General features: G+C 34.5%; 1 protein-coding gene across 2 annotated transcripts in view; it reads left to right on the forward strand.

Annotated features, from left to right (window-relative positions):
* Window positions 1-1,904: 1,904 nt before the first annotated feature.
* LOC121379356 (RING finger protein 151-like) overlaps window positions 1,905-19,550 on the forward strand; it is a 28,301-nt gene continuing 10,655 nt past the window's right edge. The window contains exons 1-3 of one of the 2 annotated variants that reach the window (XM_041507931.1): window positions 1,905-1,973; window positions 2,349-2,424; window positions 16,220-16,309. In XM_041507931.1, the coding sequence (XP_041363865.1) occupies window positions 16,257-16,309 (53 nt within the window). In that variant the 5' untranslated portion in view covers window positions 1,905-1,973; window positions 2,349-2,424; window positions 16,220-16,256. The remainder of the gene's footprint in view (window positions 1,974-2,348; window positions 2,425-16,219; window positions 16,310-19,550) is intronic. The other variant, XM_041507932.1, reaches the window with a different exon arrangement.

Genomic DNA, 19,550 nt, shown 5'->3' on the forward strand with positions numbered 1-19,550 from the left:
TCTTAAAGGAGGGGACAATTAAGGCATTTGGCCTGGTATGCGTATTTAACGATATATAATGCACATTATTGCTTAATATCAACAAATATAATCGTATAGTTAATTAATAAAACGGTTAAATATGATGGCTATTATATATAACGGGCGCAGCCATTTTGTACCATCCCAGTGAATACGCCCTCTGGCGAGCTGGTGGTTACGTAATACCTAACGTGTCACGTCAGGAATTAGTCTTCGAACTGAAGAAACAAAACATAGCTGATTTTTGCGGATGCATCGCAATGTTTTGTAATAATATCCATCCTAGTAAGCCAGCACCAATTATATATTATTATTCAATACAAAATAAACCACCATTGTCAAAGTGTTGAAATAGCTGTATTATGTTTCATACATAAATTAACCCACGTACTGAAACAATAATCGGAGTGTTTTGTTGGTTAATTGGTCTTTTCTTTCCGTGGCTTGTACCTGTTGTTCCTGATTGGCAGGTGTATATTTAGACGGTCCCCAAACACTGTGTCACAAAACGTTTCATCTATACCACTACTTATTCATAACGTTAAATTAAGACAAAATGATCAGTACCTACAACAATGGAATAGCGACATAGCGTCATCATCAAGTGGTAAAATGTACTCCACATTTAAAGAACATCTAACATTAGAAAAATATATTATAAAATTACCACAAATATCCTGGACTACGTTACTAAAATTTAGAACATCAAACCATTACTTACCAATCGAAACAGGACGATGGAACAACACCCCAGTAGAAAGCAGACTATGTACACTATGTAACAAAAATGAGACCGGAGACGAATTTTACTATCTACTTACATGCTCTTTCTTTAATAACTCCCGAAAAAATTGTTAAAGCCATATTATTATAACAAACCCAATATGCTGAAATTCAAACAATTAATGACAAATGACAAAATAAGTCTTCAAAAAAAGTAGTGCAAATTAATAAAAGAAATTACGGATAAATTCGGTAAACCTTAAAAAGAATTGTCTCCCAAGCTTATGCTGTCTTATTCCGACTACTACTATTATTATATATATATAATTATTATTAGACCTTTTTTGTTTTGATATTGTACATATAAATTTTCTCCTGTAAACCCCGTATTGTCAATGTCATATAATTATTGTTAATGTACCTCATATGCCGCTGAATAACGGCCTGAGTAAAATAAAGTTCTGTTCTGTTCAGTTCTGTTCTGTACACTAAAAAGACGTGCCTCTTTTATGAAGATCACAGGGTATTGTGTGATAACAGCACGGATACACCTCAAATCGTAATGGACATTACCAACCACCCTGCGTTATTACTGTAAGTAATTCTGTAAAACCCTTGATTGAGTAGACTTTCCCATCTAAAATCACAAAACTGACCAATTACGTCGTCCCTACCTTTAACAAAAGTAGGGGATCCTGAAATATTAATGTTAATATCAACTATATTAGACCTACATGCGTTTTCACCACAGACTTCCTAGTAAAGAACGTTCAGGTCTGTTTATAATCACACCGAAACACATTCTATAGTTTGCACGTGCATCACGCAGTTGCCCAGTACACGTGCGTGGGTGTCGTTCTCGATTTTGACAATTTCCAGGAAGGTCGATTAATCACTGTGGAACATTATTTCTGTCCCTCAGGATAATTCGGAATGTTTTCAAATTATTTTTAAATCACTGACAGGATTCTGTAAGTAAGGTTTTGATTGGTGGACATGAGCTCCAACTGGCTGGTGTTAGATCCACATGTAATAGTGGAGCTAATTTTAATTAGATTGTGCGTTTATGCAGAAATCTTCTCTTTTTTTAGGCGTGCAACGAAAAATAATTGTGGTGTGCAACCAACTCTGTCAATGTTTGATATAGAGTAATATCCCTTGATAACATATAAAATGGCGCCTAATTTGATTGATGCATTTTAAAGAGACATTCCTGAGTTTGCTGCATTGTAAGATGTTTCCGACTAATAAAATATTTCTACGATTAAACTTACACATTAAATATATGTTCTTGTTTAGAATATGTATTTCTGGTCTTCATAATATTTGTAAGAAGCCCAAACTGGATTTTGTCTTCAAATAATTTCGTACGTACGGGAAAAAAACGTATTTTAGGAAATAAAATGCAATTTAACCTAGTACAAATATTAGAACGACCAGAAACATGTTTAATATACAGCCACTAATATTTTATACAGACAAATACAGTTGATATGTAGCCTAATTGCAATCGTTAAAAAGTCTGTTAGTCCATAACATCTTAAAAATTGCAGCAAACTCAGGAATGTCCCTTTAAGTTTGACTTTTATTTTAAAAATATACAGAAAAAAAAGATGAAAACCCCCCGAATTACAATACAGGATCTGAATGTGCAAACTGAGTATGAAATGTTACGAGTTGGTAAGTAGATTCCTCTGCTAGCTTCTTCGGAGCAACACAGAAATGTCTTTGTTTAACGACACCACTAGAACACATGCACTGATTTATTAATCATCGGCTATTGGATGTCAAACATTTGGTAATTTTGACATAGTCGCTACATTTTTCCACTTGGCAAGGGATCTTTTATATGCACCATCCAACAGACAGGGTGAGGATAGCACATACCACAGCCTTTCATATACTAGTCGTAGTGCACTGATTGAAACGAGAAATAGCCCAATGGGCCTACCGACGGGGATCGATTCGGAAGGACTTTCCTTTGGCACTGTCACTAACCCTAACCCTAACTCTGGTTTATGATAAGTATTTATAATGTTCTTTATACATGACAGTGCCAAAGGAAAGTCCTACCATCAATTCCAAACTGAGCACGCATCAAAGCATAAAGATCCATGAACGTTTGAAAAAACAAATGATAGTAGAAGTGGATGAACCTTCTAGACATTATGGATAATTGGTCAGTCACCGGCAGATTTAAAAATATATGACCCGCCGGTGACTGACCAATTATATATATATATATACACAGTGGACTCTGTCTAAACCGGACTCACATCGTACCGTCAAAATAGTCCAGTTTACATAGAGGACCGGTTCAGACAGAGTTCATCCAGAGTTCTTAAATAATCGACAACTCATGGTCGACAATGACATTTGAACCCATGGATGGTTGGAAAACAGTCATACAAGCCAAATACTTAAAGGGACATTCCTGACTTTGCTGCAATTTTTAAGATGTTATTGACTAAAATATTAGTGGCTACATATTAAACATGTTTCTGGTCTTTGTAATATTTGTATTTGGTTAAATTTCATTTATTTCCTAAAACATTATTTATTCGTACGTATGAAATTATTTGAATACAAAATCCAGATCTAACGGCCTACCGCAATAAGAGTAAACTTCACACGAGTGTTATTACTGTTTGTATTTGATCTTGCGTCCTGATTACTCGGCAAGTGACGATCATTGTTCAACTAATTAAGCAGCCCGTCGCTCAGTCAAATCCCAATCCGGTGTAGACAGAGGTAATTAATGCATTAACGGTTCTTTCGTTCTTGATTTTTGATCCGGAGTCCGGAGTAGACAGAGTACGGATTAGGCAGAGATTTATACCTAAGAGATAAACGGTAGCTGGACGGGACTTTAGAAATGGACCAGTTTACGCAGAGATCTGGATTACACAGAGTCCGGTTTAGACAGAGTCCACTGTATATATAATTGGTCAGTCACCGGCGAGTTTAAATATATATACATGTGTATATTGAAACCTGCCAGTTACTGACCCAATTACCCATCATTTCTAGAAGGTTCATGCACTTCTACTTTGATTTGTTTTTTCATATATATAATATATATATATATATTTAAACCTGCTACATTTTGCCATTAGTAGCAAGGGATCTTTTATATGTACACCATCCCACAGAGAGGATAGCACATATCACGGCGTTTGATAGACCAGTCGTGGTGCAGTGGCTGGAATATATATATATATATGACAAAAAACATTAAAGATACTTGGTAAGTGATAACATAACGTGGCAAACAAACGAAATCAAACCCAAACCTTGATTTACAGTAAATTTAAAAATATTCTAGTAAATACACATTTCACATTTCTTTCATGTAGATTTCAAAACTCAAGTGATATCCTGCAAGTATTTAACAGAAGAATCTATTATAAACAAACTGAATAATGCTTTGAACAAATACTTTTTAGGAACTATTGACCTTTGACTAACTCTGTTTCTGGAGAATGAGGCAAAATCGGAACCACTATCAAAACGGAACCATTTCCGTTGGTCAAAATGGAACCGATTTAGTTATGACACCTAAATGTATAGGTGAAAATTATACCTTTTTTCTTTTTGCTTTCTTTTTTTTTAGTATAGTGCGTCCCAGGGATTACCTTTTTTCATACAATGGAATTTTAATTTTTACTACAAGTTATTTATTTCTTAGTTCATTAAGATTAACCTATTTATTTCTTAGCCTATTGTTTTGTAACTTGCACACATAAATAGTATATTTTTGCTATTACCAAAACACTTTTAGTTTCCTTCTTATGTCAAACCAAACTGAAATATTTACAAAAAACTTTTGTGTAGGAGGATGGGATCGACTGGTATAGATATACATGTAACTGCATTTCAATGTATTAGAAAAAAACGGTGTTATAAAGTAATAAATGAATAATACAGCTGTTGTTTCATTGAAGATATCATCGTTCACAACTTGTAATGCCGTTTCAGCCAGACATTTAAAAATTTATTGTTCTGTTTAAGTCATATAGTCATAGTATTTGTTCAGTTTTGTCCAAGTTGGTTCTGTTTTCGTTTGAGGCCGTTTTGGTATGGTTCTGTTTTCGCTATAACCCGTTTTTGGAATGTTTTGCTTGCAGAGTTCGGAACTCCGAATTCGTCAATGCGGTACATGAATTGTGTTTTTGAACTATTTCATCATCATTCAGAACAGTTTGTTTGAATGGTTTAGAATTTTGGCATGGTTGATGCGGAGTCGCGGATTCAATGTTAAAAAACAAAAATAAATATATACATAAAATAAATTTACAGTCAGAAAAAGACAGATCGCCCGTCAGACTAATAGTTGCATTTTTTATCTCGTCCGTCAGAATATTTACTCGCATTTGGCAAGCGGGGGAGTACTTTCTTCACCCCTGCACATGCATAAAACTATTTAGTAATTATTATTGGCGTTTTAAAACTATATACAGTTCAAGACGAGGAATATTTGGCTAACTATGTTTTAAGTGAATTCAATTTTATTTTATTGACTGACACTAAAATATTGGACTATGTCCAAAATAAATGTTTTCTCATAGTATATGATATTGATAAATATATTTACTTTACAATTTGAGAAAGTTTTAAGTCAGGTAAGTGAAAAAACCCAAGGGCAAGTGAAAGTGTTGTCCTCTTGCCCGAAGGTCAAGTAACGTTTTTTCTTAAGCGCAAAAATTGGTAATACAATGGTAATAATAACAATAAATTAGTTTCTAAGACTACACTATTGTTGGTCAATTCGTACCATGGTCATTTCGTACCTAACTTTGTCGCTTCGTACCATAGTCATTGATTAATAAATCAATACATGTGCTCTAGTTGTGTCTTTAAACACAACAAAACTTTTAGTTTTTTTAATTGTATTATTAAACTTTCTTGCTGTAGTATATATATATATATATATATATATAATTGCTCAGATTGTGACTTAACGTAAGACAAAAGTTACAAGGCTATGTCGTGTTTTATTCCCAATTTTGGTGTAAAAATTCCCATTCATTTCATTTCAATTTATTTTCTTGCTTATATCCAATTAAGGTTCGAACACGTTGTCCAGGGCACACACCTCAGCTATCTGGGCTGTCTGTCCAGGACAGTAGGTTATTTGTTAGTGGTTAGTGAGAGACAAGCCGGTGTAGTGGTCCTATTCATTGGGTCGTTAAAACTTGTTCTGGGTGGAAGCCGGTACGGGGATGCGAACCCTGTACCTACTAGCCTTATGTTCGATGGCTTAACCATGACATCACTGATGCCCAATCTGAATTACGATACAAAACGCAAGTTTACACCCTTTGCCCCTCCAAATCAGGCTTTTTGCCAAAAAATACAAATTATAGTGCCAATCCCGGGTCACCCTCTAAACTTACATAATGTTTCTGTCACACACACACACACACACTCTCGCCTAAATGTACACCAACAAACCCACACACCCCCGTGACATAATTTCGCCACCATCACTAGTCGGTACCGGCCTTGGTGGCGTCGTGGTAGGCCATCGGTCTACAGGCTGGTAGGTACTGGGTTCGGATCTCAGTCGTGGCATAGGATTTTTAATACAAATTATAGTGCCAATCCCGGGTCACCCTCTAAACTTACATAATGTTTCTGTCACACACACACACACACACTCGCCTAAATGTACACCAACAAACCCCCCCCCCCCCCCCCCCCCGACATAATTTCGCCACCATCACTAGTCGGTACCGGCCTTGGTGGCGTCGTGGTAGGCCATCGGTCTACAGGCTGGTAGGTACTGGGTTCGGATCCCAGTCGAGGCATAGTATTTTTAATCCAGATACCGACTCCAAACCCTGAGTGAGTGCTCGGCAAGGCTCAATGGGTAGGTGTAAACCACTTGCACCGACCAGTGATCCATAACTGGTTCAACAAAGGCCATGGTTTGTGCTATCCTGCCTGTGGGAAGCGCAAATAAAAGATCCCTTGCTGCCTGTCATAAAAGAGTAGCCTATGTGGCGACAGCAGGTTTCCTCTAAAAAACAGTGTCAGAATGACCATATGTTTGACGTCCAATAGCCGATGATAAGATAAAAAATCAATGTGCTCTAGTGGCGTCGTTAAATAAAACAAACTTCTTCTTCTTCCCATTGGGCTATTTCTTGCTTCAGCCAGTGCACCATGACTGGTATATCAAAGGCTGTGGTATGTGTTATCCTGTCTGTGGTATAGTGCATATAAAGGATTCCTTGCTGCTAATAAAAAAGTAGCCCATGAAGTGGTGACAGCAAGTTTCCTCTTTTAATATCTGTGTGGTCCTTAATCATATGTCTGACGCCATATAACCATAAATAAAATGTGATGAGTGCGTCACAAACATAAAACATTTCCTTCCTTCATTAATTTCAAGACCTGCTTAATCATATTTGAGTGTACTAATGATATTAGTATCTGGCAGTATGACACTCCCCCCCCCCCCCCCCCCCAACCCCTGTGTGTTAATTAGTAGGCAGCAGGTGTTGAGTTTCGGTGGCTACTTCTTATACTTTCAATTAGATACATCAACAACACAGTTCTAGGTATGGCTGTCAACTCTTCTCAAAGATGATCGACACTGATTGGTAATATCTGTAATTGTTTTTACATATATACATGTAATTAAATAATTAATATTTAATGACATTCCAGCTCAAAAATCATCTCAGCCATTGAGTATGTATATATGAATATGATTATTTACATTAAAATTAAAATTGTATAGGTATGTAAAACAGTGTAAAGAGCTGTGAAACATAACTACAGGGTGTGCTCTTGGATTATGTTTTTTACTTGCCATTCGGGTGAGTCATGACAGCACTTTTGACTTGCTCGTACAATTTTTGAGTAGCCCAAATTTAATTTTACACAAAGAAAAAAGTATTGTACTTGATATAGGGGATCAGTTTCAATGGGCACATGCAACTCGATTCTAAAGTACTGTGTATATCAATATTTATAGAGAGGTACGGTAGTTGTTAAGCAAATACTTAGCTTTTTATTGCTATTTCTACCCTTCAAATGAGCTGATATGTAGGAAAGTTTCCAGTGTGAGCATCAAGAACTGTTGCAACAGTCTTAAATATGAGCAAAGTCACCGTTTCGGTAGCTAAAACATGTAGTGGATTAGATTACAGCCAGAACTTTTTAAAACGAAAATGTTAAGTGTTTTATTAAAACATACATGTATATGTTTTTATGTTTGCTTGTTGTGACGATTCCTACTCGAGACAGCGACGAATGCCGTGTTCAGCGAATGTCAAGGTTTCTCCCCCCCCCCCCCCCCCCCCCCCCCACAATCCTTGGGGCTGTGTTGCTCGAGCTTGGTCCTTTGGCCAAGTATCGAGTTGAACACAATGGGAGTTCAGCTATTGTCACCTTGTATTACGGTGACAATAGACTGAAGAGACTAAGCAGTAGGAGGAGAAGGTGGCTCAGGGGGGACTCAACTGCCAGGGGCGGTCACTCCTGCTTCAAAGAAGAAGTCGTGACCGGCAGGGGCGGTTCAGGTGGGGCCAAAACTGGCAGCTCAACTGCCAGCAGCAGTCCCTTCTGCTTCACCACCCCCCACTACTCGGAAGCAACAGACGCCAGGAGCGGCAGTGGGGGGGCCTAATCTGTCAGCTCAGCTGGCAGTGGCGGCCCCTCCCCCTGCAGCACCAGCGCCGATGGAGACAGGACATGTCAAAGCGTTGTTGCGACAGCTGTTGCAGAGCGGGACACCAAGAAGAGGAAAGTGTCGGTTCAGGACCCGTCTGATATCCAACCCACTACATGGCAGATCGCCTGCGACAAGCTTCCTGGATGGTACCGCGAGTGTGTCAAGGGAGAGTTCGCTGCTACCTCCCAACTGCCAAGAGTTGGAGACCAACACCATCTGGTCAGGGGCGGTACCAGTTCCAGTTCTTCGAGAAGAGTCGCACCTTCTACTTGACGTCCGAGTAGAACGGGGTGTTTCGGCAAGGACTGCTGAAATCAGACACGGATAATCCAATTGTCCATCGGATTATCAGGCTGATACTTCAGGAACATTTCCCAGCCTTACTTCGGGGAGAGTGCTACATTGACCTGCCTCACTTCTTCCTGAGATTCCGGGCTGATCACCCCAACATCTCGCCATGAGTTCGCCAAACCTCTCCTAGGACAGGAACCTCCTTTTTGGGGCTTAGTTGGACTTTAAATCTTTTGGCCATGGTTCAAAATTTTATGTTTATGTCTTTTGTAAACAGTCCGACACACTTTACTTTGGCAGCTCATCTAAATTGCTCAAATCACCCCAACAACCTTTTGGCCGAGCACTCTAATATTATTTTTGGGATTTTAACTTTTATCCAGACATGAGTCGAATGTAGCAGCTCCTTTTGGCTTTAGGTCCCTTGACCTAACTACTAAATTCGTATTCCAAATTCCGCCCACATTATACTCACCCACCCCCTCCGTTCAAAATTTTATGTCGAAATTACTTCTTTTTAGAAAATATTATTAAATAGTCTGATCCTAGTTCTTTCTCTAACGTAAGAAATAAAGTGACAGGCGATAGTATACACAGCAGATATTAATAATATGTCATGGGCGTAGGAAGGTGCCAAAAAGTGTGTGTGTGTGTGGATGCACACACATATATATAATATATATATATATATATATATATCGCAAAAGGTCGTGGCATGTTATATCTAGGTAATCAACTAACTGGCAGGAGAATTTTTCAACAGCAGTAAGAGCCGCAATTTCTGGAGGCTAAATAACATCCAAAATTTATTTGTCAAAACCATGTGCGGTGCTCAATGAAATAAGAGTTACCTGTTTAACGCGAACTTCAGAATTGAGCATTCAAATATGAAATCTTAAAATTAAAATTAAAATCCCACATAATTTTGGAGATTTTAATATGTGTTTATTAGATGTTGGCCAAATTTGTCATGGGTTAATTTTTACAAAAATAGGCTAATCAAATTTGCATGTGGCTAAAAGTTGGCTATAGAAACAAAGATAATTGTTCGAATCAATGGAACTAAACTGCAGTTTTGTATACCCATTTCAGTATTTGTTGTCAAGTGAAATAAACAGCACGTGTATGTCGGCAAATTATGGTTAAACCTATATACTGAATAAAGTTAATTTGCAAAGATCACAAGATAAAATATTATATTCATAAGACTGACATGATGACATCACAAAACTGTCAAAGTTAGCTTTATTTTAAATTAATTTCAATTTCATTATCAGTAATATATGCAAACAAGTGTTTTCGATGTAAATGGATCAGTTTCTAATACAATGTGTATATAGCATCCAGAAGCTGAAATCACAGCTATCACATGGCTGAATAAAATGAATGAAAATCACAAAATTTGTGTGGGTGCAGAATTGAGTGGTGAATTTAATAAAGCCAAAACCAAAAAAACCAACCCCACACACAAGGAATGCTATTTTAAAGAGATAATGAGTGCAATTTGGAAAAGAAGTACCAACTCATATAGTACATACAGCATTTTCCCAGTCTGCTGTGTACACTGTGTTTAACATGTGGGGAGTGGGTCAGGACAGATACATACTTATGCAAAAAAACATTATATTGTCAATTTGAGTAGACATGCATGCACACTTAGGGGCACGGAAAATGAAAACAACACTGTACAATCATGTAACTTTAGTAGTTTTATTCTGGGTATTACATTTCATGTACTAAATCAACACATGCCAAACTTCATTAATAATTATTATTATTACAAAAACTTAATAATTTAAAAAAGAAAGAAAAAAGCCCATCTTTTTGACTTGTCAGTTAAATTAAATGATCTAATTGTGATTGTAAGGCGGTTTAAATACGAGTATGTTCACAGTTTCATTGCTATTGTGCTATATGTATGGGGGGTGGGGGGAGGACGGGTACAAAATATTTATATTTTTGTGTACATACTATATGGACGACCCACAAATTCTTGTTTTGAAAAAAGGAAATGAAAGAAAAACAACACTGTCCACAAACATCCACACACCTCTATATTTATGTTTGTTTCCATGGTTTTATTAATAGTGAAATGTTCAAAAATGCTTTTTATTTCTGTTTTGGAGAGGGTGTTCAGCACAGCAGGAGATGTGGTCACTGCCCAAAGAGCCTTTTTTTTTCTTTTTCTAGTCAGTGTTTACATGCTTGTTTTGTTTTTCTTAAATTTTACTATAATTTTGTTTTTATAACTGACATTTAATTATTTAATTTTCAACGTCAAACATTCCAAAGTTTAATGTGAAACACATCCTACTATTTAAATGCTATTTTTGACTTTTGTTCACTGGTGGGTTGCTTCATTCAGCAATACCATAGTACAGTATTGGTAGATTCACTGTAATTATTATTATTATTATTATTATTTTTTTTTTTTTCCGGTTTCCTCTTAGACTATATGCCAGTATTTAAAAAAAAAAATTTTATTGTCCCCAGAAACATAAGCAAGGTCAAGGTTGGGGCCTTGAATCATTGCTGTACATGGTATTATTGTATATACATAAATGATACATAATTAAAGCTATACACTCGTATATAAAGCACTTATTAAACAATATGTGTATACATATGCATGTGCGTGTGTGTGTGTGTGAGAGAGAGAGGGGGGGGGGGGACAGACAGACAGATATGGACGTGTGGAGTAACAGGGATGAAGCCGAAGATAGACGTATGCACACATACATAGTATTCAATATTAAAATGAAAAAGATAGGCTTAACATGATACTGTAAAACAGGATATTAGCAATGCAAAAGCCTTACATAACTGAAGAGGAAATATTCTGGAGACTAGGAAGAAGAGTACTAGAAATAGAAACAAAGAGTGAGAGAAGAAGAAGAACAAGAAAAAACCCCAAAAACTTTCTTGAAAGATAAATAAGATCAATGCGATCTTAAAAAGAAAAGAAATAGTAGAAAGTCGAGATATGTTTTCCGAACTGGCGATATTTTGCATAAAAGTATTTTTATTAGCTTATTCGTATATTTTGTTATTAATAAGTTTATACATGAATTTATACAATTTGTTTGAGGCACTGCTGCCAAGGTTCCCACTGATCATCAAAGTCTTTATACAGGCAATTTATATTATAAAATATATTTTTTTCAATCTGTATTTTATCAATAATGAATCTTAGCATTGCTTTTTTATTTAATCTGATCTTTTGTAATTTCGTTCTATATATATAATACTTAATATTAATAATGAACCAATTAATAAAACAATGCTTTTTTGTTATGATACCAAATAAAACCATGTTTTTATCCAACTGAAATTGTTCACCTTTTTTTAATGCCCATTCTTCTACTGCTTTCCATAAGACAGTAACTTTAGAGCACTCATAAAATAAGTTTTCCAGTGTTTCTGGCATAAGATGGCAAAAATCGCAAATATTAGAATCAACATATTTTATTTTATTTAGAAATATATTTGTAGCTGTTATCCTGTGTAAAATTTTATACTGAAACCATAATAAAGATGGGTCTTTAATAGTTTTGAATGGTAGAGCATAATATTTTCCCCATACTTGTGAAGTGAAGTCAAACCCCAATACTGAATATCTTTGTCTCTTTTAAAAATAGTTTTAATTTAAACGGAAGAATCGGGTTGCAAACAGTGTTAAAACTTTAGTTGTTTGATTTTGTTGTTTTACAAATATATAATTTAATGGCTCTGATTAAAGAAGCATATTCTAAAACATTGGATTGTACTTGATATTTTGTTATGAAAGTATTGTAATTCATTAATGTCCCATTTTTGTTTATTAGATCTTGAATAAATATTATGCCTTTTTGCAAATACTTCATATAAATAAAAGGTTTGCCGGTTGTTTTTTTAATTTTGCTATTGTACCAAATGTTTAGGCTCATTACATCTTCATTATTATCAGGTGTTTCTTTCTGTTGAATGGTAAGCCAGCTTTGTAACACATCTTTCCAAAAATTATTTTTAATTGTTGTTATTTTTAGCTGAATATAATAATCTCCATATTTAATCATATTTGCTGTCATTAAACCTGTTACAGCTTGGAAAAGATGTGTCCATTTCGAGTTTGATATTAGAAGTCTTCTTGACCTTTTAACGCAGTTGTAAAATTTCCAATGTTTAGCATTTTGATGCCTCCATTTACAGTCTTGTATTAGTACTTCTCTTTTGACTTTTTCTGGTTTGTTTTGCCAAATAAAATTAAAAAACATTTTAGTTATTTGTTTTGTTACTTGATCTGGTACATTTGGTAATGCAATTAATAAATGTGTTATTTTCTAGTGGACCATTGTTTTAACAGTCTTTTCATCTCCATTAACTTTGGTTCAAAGTTGTTGAATCATTTCTTCAATAATAACTGAAAAATATACTCCTAGTAAGGAAAAGGTTTCTGCACCCCATTCTAACTTCCATTTTGGATGATGAAAAATATCTTTTGAATATATTTTTACTGCCTATCCAGATGATTTTTGATTTCGAGTAGTTTATGTTTAATCCAGATACGTTGGCATACAGGTCTAATATTTTTAGAGTGCTATCCAGGGATTTGTGGGTTCTATCTAAAATGAAGGAGGTGTCATCAGCGTACTGCGATATTAAATATTCTTGCCCGTTTACAGTTATATCTTTTACATCCTTTGAATTTCTTATTAATATAACTAGTATTTCGGTGCAAATTATGAAAATATAGGGGGGAAGTGGATCGCCTTGTCTACAACCTCTTTCTAGTTTAAAACTTTCAGACAGAAATCCATTTTTTAAATCCTTGATTCTGAGTTATTATAAAATGTTTTAATCCATGATTTAATTGACATTTTAAAATTGAAAAACTCAAGTGCTTGTTCAACGAATGACCAAGAGACAGAGTCAAAAGCCTTTTCAAAATCTACCAGGAACAATAAGCCTGGAATTTTATTAAATTCTGTATATTGCATTATATCCTATATTAGTCTTATATTTTCAGCTAAAAATTGACCTTTAATGAACCCAGTTTGATCTTTTGAAATTATTTTATCTAGCACTTTTTTAATTCTGTCAGCAATGCAGCCAGAGGCAATTTTGTATATACAATTTAATAGTGTAATTGGTCGCCAGTTTTTTAAAAAGTGTTTAGGTTTATTAGGTTTTGGTATGCATGTAATAATCCCTAATTTTTGTGTGTTGGACATTTCGTTTATATTCTATTTAAATGCTATTTTTGACTTTGCCCCTGTCTAATATATATGTATTCACCTGAAAGTGCATCAGCTTACCTTGATTTTGCTCATGGCAAACATGGTCTCAATGGTTGTGAAGAAACTGCATTAAAAACAGAAATATATGAGTACAGAGATGGATAGCTAAATGGAATCCTATATCTGTAATGTATGATAACGTTATGGAAGATCTCCAGTCACATACACTCGGTGAAAAACAATTACATGACAGGGTGTCTTCATTGCCCCAATTCAAAATGATGAAGTGGTTCTGATATTTGCGGATAATGTTAAAACTTGTAGTTTGCTATATTTGTTACCATGACAACACGTAATGAGATACCTGTACGTAATGTGGATAAATGAAAAGACTGTTTGTTTAATGACAGCTCAGCGCAATTTAAACTACGGCTGTTTACTGTCTAACGTGATTATTTCACATTTGGTCTAGATGGCAAGAGGCAGCAGGCTTCCTCTCATACTCTGTGAGATCCTTAACTGCATAACTATATTTAAAATGTGTTGTGAAAAGAAAAACAAGTTTGTTTTGTTTAACGACACCACTAGAACACACTGATTTATTAATCATCGGCAATTGGATGTCAAACATTTGGTAATTTTTATATATAGTCTTAGAAAGGAAACCCGCTACATGTTTCCATTAGTAGCAAGGGATGTTTTATATGCACCATCCCACAGACAGAATAACATATACCACAGCCTTTGATATACCAGTTGTGTTGCACTGGCTGGAATGAGAAACAGCCCAATGGGTCCACCAATGGGGATCGATCCCAAACCAAATGTGCATCAATCAAGTGCTATGATATGTTGAGCGAATCATTAAATAACATTCCATCAGGACTTTTTTCCTTAGATATAATGAGACGAAATGTAATGCTGTCATATATATGTACATTACTTAGATATAATGAGACGAAACAATGCTGTCACATACATGTACATTACTTAGATATAATGAGATGAAACGTAATGCTGTCACATATATGTACATTACTTAGATATAATGAGACGAAACGTAATGCTGTCACATATATGTACATTACTCCTAACTACCTACTTCCTACTTGTAATTATCAGATGCAGTAGCCTTTGATATAGCAGAAATTGTGAGGCACTAATTGGAATGGGAAAAACATGGGTTTTTAACCAAGGATTATTGATCTCAGGACCCATGGCATCTACGGTGAACACTAACACTAAGCTGATCCCGCCATGAGATTGAAACTTGTATAATGCTAGAAGACTTATTAATTTACCTGTTTGTATCGGGGAGGGGGGGGGGGGGGTGGGGGGTGTAGCTCAGTGATATGGTAGTACTAAACCAAATAACTTCTGACTGAGTCAAAGTTCGAGGTGCACCGAACTTTTGATAGAGAATTATCTAATTATTAATTAACGCATAACCTCAACATGTATAAAAACAAAGATAATGGAAACTGGGGGTGTGATGTAGCCCAGTGGTACAGCGCTTGCTTGTTTGATGCCATATAACCGTAAATACAATGTGTTGAGTGTGTCGTTAAATAAAGCATTTCTTTCTTTCTTATAATCAGACAGTGCAGTATCATTAGTAGATAGTCCAAATAAAATTTCACATATTTATAATCCAGTCATACATGTAACACATTAATGTGTGCTTTGGGCTGGGATTAACCTATTAGTAAAGCACTCACCTGAGCCCCGGAGTTGGTCACTGGCGAAGTCAGAGGCTAAATCCGGGGCGGGCGTGCCTGAACCCTCGTGGATAGGGGCACGTTAATTGAGTTGCCCGTTCCCGTTGCTCACCTGATGCATGGTCGGTCTGGGATTAATCCCTGTCAGTGGGCCTATTGGGCTATTTCTTGTTGCTGCCAAGGCACCGCGACTGGTATATCAAAGGCCATGGTATGTGCTATCCTGTCTGTGATATGGTGCATATAAAAAATCCCTTGCTCCTAATGGAAAAATGTATGGGTTTCCTTAAGACAATATGTCAAAATTACTAAATATTTTACATCCAATAGCCAATAATGAATGAATAATTGTGCTCTAGTGGTGTCTTTAAACAAAACAAACAAAATCCTCTCAAAGACTATATGTCAAAATCATTTGACATCCAACAGCGGATAATTAATAAATCAATGTGCTCTAGTGGTGTCCTTAAATAAATGTGTATTTTTCTCTATCAAACTCCTGACAGACGTATCATGTATCTCACCATGCAGTACTACTCTTGATTGTTTTTGTGTTTTGTTTTCAGATTAAATGGGTGTAGTTCTTATTAACATTTGTGCAATATGCCGAAACACAAGACAGGTGAAAGTGGAAAGGAATTATTTGTGGATGAGAGGTAAGAAGAAATTAATGTAAATTTGTAAATAGTCATTTAGTACGATTCATATTTAATAACTTCTATTTCTCTGGATGACTGAAATTATTGTGTTGATTGTGATGCTGATTTCAAACAGATACATTGTATCTTTCACACACCGGCAATGTAGGTCCAATCTCTTATTATTTTCTTCCAAAAAACAGTGATAAAATAAGATCTTTTTAGATTTTCTGATGAACAATTACAGCTTTTGCACAAACGATCCGTCGTTTATATTGATATTGATTCAAAGTCAGAAATGTCTCTTTTAGAATGTTAACTTTTGTTTCTAATTGAAGTTTAATGATGAAGAAAACACTTGTATTTTAAAATACATATGAACTTACAAAGGATATTATGAACTTACAAAGGATATATTTACATGTATTGTGTTCATTTCGATTGACCCTGAATAAATAGCTAATTTTACCTTTAATGTTAACTTTTGTTTCTAATTGAAGTTTAATGATGAAGAAAACACTTGTATTTTAAAATACATATGAACTTACAAAGGATATTATTTACATGTATTGTGTTCATTTCGATTGACCCTGAATAAATAGCTAATTTTACCTTTAATGTTAACTTTTGTTTCTAATTGAAGTTTAATGATGAAGAAAACACTTGTATTTTAAAATACATATGAACTTACAAAGGATATTATTTACATGTATTGTGTTCATTTCGATTGACCCTGAATAAATAGCTAATTTTACCTTTAATGTTAACTTTTGTTTCTAATTGAAGTTTAATGATGAAGAAAACACTTGTATTTTAAAATACATATGAACTTACAAAGGATATTAATTACATGTATTGTGTTCATTTCGATTGACCCTGAATAAATAGCTAATTTTACCTTTAATGTTAACTTTGTTTCTAATTGAAGTTTAATGATGAAGAAAACACTTGTATTTTAAAATACATATGAACTTACAAAGGATATTATTTACATGTATTGTGTTCATTTCGATTGACCCTGAATAAATAGCTAATTTTACCTTTAATGTTAACTTTTGTTTCTAATTGAAGTTTAATGATGAAGAAAACACTTGTATTTTAAAATACATATGAACTTACAAAGGATATTATTTACATGTATTGTGTTCATTTCGATTGACCCTGAATAAATAGCTAATTTTACCTTTAATGTTAACTTTTGTTTCTAATTGAAGTTTAATGATGAAGAAAACACTTGTATTTTAAAATACATATGAACTTACAAAGGATATTAATTACATGTATTGTGTTCATTTCGATTGACCCTGAATAAATAGCTAATTTTACCTTTAATGTTAACTTTTGTTTCTAATTGAAGTTTAATGATGAAGAAAACACTTGTATTTTAAAATACATATGAACTTACAAAGGATATTAATTACATGTATTGTGTTCATTTCGATTGACCCTGAATAAATAGCTAATTTTACCTTTAATGTTAACTTTTGTTTCTAATTGAAGTTTAATGATGAAGAAAACACTTGTATTTTAAAATACATATGAACTTACAAAGGATATTAATTACATGTATTGTGTTCATTTCGATTGACCCTGAATAAATAGCTAATTTTACCTTTAATGTTAACTTTTGTTTCTAATTGAAGTTTAATGATGAAGAAAACACTTGTATTTTAAAATACATATGAACTTACAAAGGATATTATTTACATGTATTGTGTTCATTTCGATTGACCCTGAATAAATAGCTAATTTTACCTTTAATGTTAACTTTTGTTTCTAATTGAAGTTTAATGATGAAGAAAACACTTGTATTTTAAAATACATATGAACTTACAAAGGATATTATTTACATGTATTGTGTTCATTTCGATTGACCCTGAATAAATAGCTAATTTTACCTTTAATGTTAACTTTTGTTTCTAATTGAAGTTTAATGATGAAGAAAACACTTGTATTTTAAAATACATATGAACTTACAAAGGATATTATTTACATGTATTGTGTTCATTTCGATTGACCCTGAATAAATAGCTAATTTTACCTTTAATGTTAACTTTTGTTTCTAATTGAAGTTTAATGATGAAGAAAACACTTGTATTTTAAAATACATATGAACTTACAAAGGATATTATTTACATGTATTGTGTTCATTTCGATTGACCCTGAATAAATAGCTAATTTTACCTTTAATTACTTCTGTACCTGTTTCCTATACATATACTACATGCACATGAAAACAAACCTAAACCCCAGGAGATTTCACATACATTTCATTGTAATCTTAAGTGTTGCTATTTAAATGTTTTTGGTTTTCAATTCATGAATGGAAGTGTTTGTTTTTGTTTTTCAGTCTACACTATTTCCTAAACCGTGATTCTTTGAGCCATCACTTGTATGAATGGAAGTGTTTTTGTTGTTCAGTCTACACTATTTCCTAAACCGGGATTCTTTGAGCCATCTCTTGTATGAATGGAAGTGTTTATTTTTCAGTCTAAGGTATTTCCTGAACCCTGATTCAGGGCATAAAATTAATTTTTTTCAGACAAACGATATGTCGTTCGTGTGATTTCAGTGTTTGCACGAACGATTTTCTCCAGTGGTTCAGATACAAATGAAAAGGTTAACTGGCAAAAGTAATCAAATGGGTGATTTTCGTAGCTTTTCTCCAAATTCTTATCATAAATACTAAATTATTATTATTATTTGATATGCTGGGACTAACTTGAAAGCTGCCATTTACATTTCAGCACACTACCCCATCGGTTCTGTTACAGGGGAGTACTTGTTGGCGTCAAACAATAGTGTGAATGAAACGGGGATTTCACGGAAGCTTTGAGCTTCCGGGTCTGAACGGAAAGACCTGAAGTTCTGCGAATCCTCTATTGATCCAATCGATGCTGCAAGTCGGTGTTTCATCATGTTCTAATTTCCACTTTATTATTTTAAAGTCCCTTATTAAATGTACTATTTTCTTCGCTGTGTATGTCCTATTTTAATAAATTGATCTAGCAAGGGTTATACATGTTTTCTTTACCATACATGTTTCAGAATTAATGCATATATTTCAATGTAACCACACAGGTGTCAAAAAGTAAATAAATATACAGAACTTCACATGTTTTTTTCACTTCCTATTTATTGCACGAGTTTATTGTGCGCAAGAATATTTACCACGAGACCTCGTTTGTATAAACCGCTTTAATTTCCAAACCACTTATTGTTTTCCGCACGTAGCGAAATGATCAAAGGGAATGTGCGA

The sequence above is a fragment of the Gigantopelta aegis genome, chromosome 8 (genome assembly GCF_016097555.1).
Source record: "Gigantopelta aegis isolate Gae_Host chromosome 8, Gae_host_genome, whole genome shotgun sequence".
Classification (NCBI taxonomy): Eukaryota; Metazoa; Mollusca; class Gastropoda; order Neomphalida; family Peltospiridae; genus Gigantopelta; species Gigantopelta aegis.